General features: G+C 32.6%; 1 protein-coding gene across 2 annotated transcripts in view; it reads left to right on the forward strand.

Annotated features, from left to right (window-relative positions):
* The window catches only part of LOC106460881 (otoferlin-like), a 235,509-nt gene that overhangs the window by 154,635 nt on the left and 77,590 nt on the right, over positions 1-3,284 (forward strand). For both annotated transcript variants that reach the window (XM_022387687.1, XM_022387686.1), the window contains exon 9: positions 599-730. In XM_022387687.1, the coding sequence (XP_022243395.1) occupies positions 599-730 (132 nt within the window). The remainder of the gene's footprint in view (positions 1-598; positions 731-3,284) is intronic.

Consider the following 3,284-nt stretch of genomic DNA (forward strand, 5'->3'; position numbering starts at 1 on the left):
CGTTTATGATATGCTTATAATATCTACTGTCTGAAGACTTTGTTGTACACACGTTTAACTTGTTACAAATGTATATATATTATTTGAAAACAAGTAAAGTGTGTGCTGTTTATTCATCGTTGAATTTATCGCTAACAAGTCACAGACACCTACTGTAGAAGAATCCTAAGCCCAACAACATGGTATATATTTATACTATTAAGAAATATAAGTAAAATCCATTTATTTCGACAATTGGCAAAAGAAGAACTTATATATATATATAATATTATTTTTTAAACCTAGCACATGTTCACGTTTGAGTCAATTATGTGAAAGATATACTTGTTTTATATCGCTGTGAAGACAAAGAGGTTTTTAACCTTCAGATCAACTAACCTTATGCATCTTAGAAAATTGATGAGCATATGTGTTTAATATTGAAATACTTCAGCAAGAAGATTATTTGTACTTACTATATTTCGTTTATTTTGTCGTGTTGAATGGATAAAATGCTAGTTTCTAAAACTGGAAAATTTTGTCTTGTATAGAACTTTTTGGGTCAAGTATTATAAATACCGAAAACAAAGTCCGTCTAAGGTAGCTCGCGTTTTTTCAGGTGTGTATTACCATTATTGAAGCACGCCACTTGGCGGGACTTAATATGGACCCCGTTGTTTGTGTTCAAGTAGGCGATCAGAAGAAATACACTAGTGTAAAGGAGTCTACAAACTGCCCATACTATAATGAAGTAAGTCTCTTCCTTTTATCGGTCAATGAATATAAAAACGTCATGAAACTTAATCCATATCTTGATATCTTGCATTGATCGACTTGAACTTTCAATATTTTATCCCTTTATCAGCTTCCTCAGTTATTGTAATAGCCAGACATTCGACTTTTAATTTGCTTTTATCAATCTGTATTTCATGAAAGCATCACTGTCAATGGAAATGTTTAAAATTTACTTAATTCTTAAAAACCATAGAACAAGAACATGCAAACTTTTAAGATCAAAGTTTTCAATAAAACAGAACCTTTTAATTTTGAAATTATGAACTTTCCATTTCCAAACACGAATATTCCAAATATATATTATGTTGCAATTTTTGCTACTCACAGCCGGTATAATTCGCTCAACATTACAAAATTTTGTCGCCAGACCTCGTAACATCACTCTCATTTTTCACAAACGGGGTTTTCCTAACGCATGTTAATTAAGCAAATTCGTTTAATTTTGTAGGAAACTCAACAATCTTCTTGCTACTGATTATGGCTTTAAAACATTACAATATCAAAGCCACACAATCAAACACACAAATTAATGAAATAAACGAAGCCCAAAAGACAGCAACGAAAACACCACTACCGCCCACACCAATATCAAAACCAACAACTTCAACCAATCAGATCCACAAACACAAACATATATCTATGCAGAAGCTGTGCACTCACCAAATAAAACAGAACAAGCAAACAGAGAAAAATAAGAAAACAACTACAGAACAACACTCAAATATAAACGTAAATCTAACAACCAGCAATCAGCCTCTTCTTATTAACCTCGTCTTAGAAGCAGCCAAAAACCCCTTTACAGAATTCATCCAAGAATACCAGAATTCTCAAAAACAAATAGACGACATCACCTTACTATTCGTAATAACAAAGAAACACTTTACACTAATAATCCCAACTTAATTAAAATTGTTACGAATTCATTACCAGAACTTACTGCATTACCTTGATTAACGTATTGAATGTGTATTTATAGGGTATTTAATGAATTAATCTTGTGAAAAATGTGAACTGTTCGAGAAGTGTTATACAAGACCAGATGAAACAAAATGGTAATGAAGCAATAAGTGTTACCGTATTACTTTCATGGACAAGGCCCTGATAAGGAAAGTAGAAATAAGTGTTTAAAATCAACCGTTTTTAGCCTTGTTTCGTGAATTTTTCCCAGCATTTGTCAGTTTAAAAAAGAGTAAAGGAGGGAGGAAGAGGTCTAAATTGCACATGATCTTCCCAGGGTGCAACCTAAATACCGATTTGGACAGATGATGGCTTTAAAACTTTTATAGAATATCGCGAACTTTCTGCACAGATGATGTCTTTAAAACTTGTATACAATATTTCAGGAATGCATTTTAATTTATTTAAGATTGTTTAAGATAAAACTCAACCAATGAAGTGTGGTGATAACCATTTTAGATTTACTCTGTGGTGTTTTTCAGGTGGAAACCGATTTTCTGATAAGTATCAGATAGTTAGATCTACTAATACCAGCAGATTCGTTCATGAAATAAGGATAGTAACCTGAATCTGATAATCTGTCTGAGTTTTTCTAGTGTACGTGAAATAATTAGACTGGACAAGTTTAACAAAATTAACACGATCTTTATTATGAAAATACAAAAAGTAATCAGTCCACACGAAAAGACAGTTCCTTCTACCTGATCGTGATTGGGTCCACAGTTTTCTTTCTCTTAAGATAGTCTTTTAACGAATTACACATATTGATCTCCAAATTTTGAAACTATGAACTTTCCAGCTACAAACACGGATATTCAAAATAAATTATGTTACAATATTTACTACTAAAAGCTTATTAGAATTTGTTTAATATTAAAAACAAAATGTGGACAGAGCTCGTAACCTCATTTTCATTTTTCACAAATGAAATAAGAGAACAGACGTCACCCTTACAGCATTTGTCGACTGTAACATACAGACAGTGTCGATTGGGCCAGCGAAGGATATGACAGTCGCTATTCCTTTCAACCAGGATAATACATGCTAGTGCGATATTTTCTGAAGCAGAATAGACATTTTAGAATGTAGATTAAGATAGCTTTATCCCGTTTACGTATAAACGAAACCTTGTTACATGCTTACTAAACAGAGCTTACAACCTCTGCTCCACATATCTTAATCTACACTCTGAAATTTCTTTCTTACATGACACCCTGAAATGCAACTGTTATCCACAACACTTATTAGAAAACATTACCAACACCTTCCTAACAAAGAAATTCACAAATACAATTAAGATACCAACTGTACCTTAACTTACTATATACTTGTGTCTTCCTTATACTGGCAAACAAAGCTTAAGTTTAAAAAATCAACTTAAACGCATTTTTGGTCGTTACTACCCTCAAGTGGATTTAAGATTAGTTTTTAAATCCACATCACGCATAACATTTTTTTCCCTACTAAAGATCTCCCCATTCCATATTGTTTTTGGCTTGTCTATCTGTACACGTGTGGAGACTGTAAGGCCTCCTATATTGGCAAAACCAAAC

Source organism: Limulus polyphemus, unplaced genomic scaffold, assembly GCF_000517525.1.
Source record: "Limulus polyphemus unplaced genomic scaffold, Limulus_polyphemus-2.1.2 Scaffold854, whole genome shotgun sequence".
Classification (NCBI taxonomy): Eukaryota; Metazoa; Arthropoda; class Merostomata; order Xiphosura; family Limulidae; genus Limulus; species Limulus polyphemus.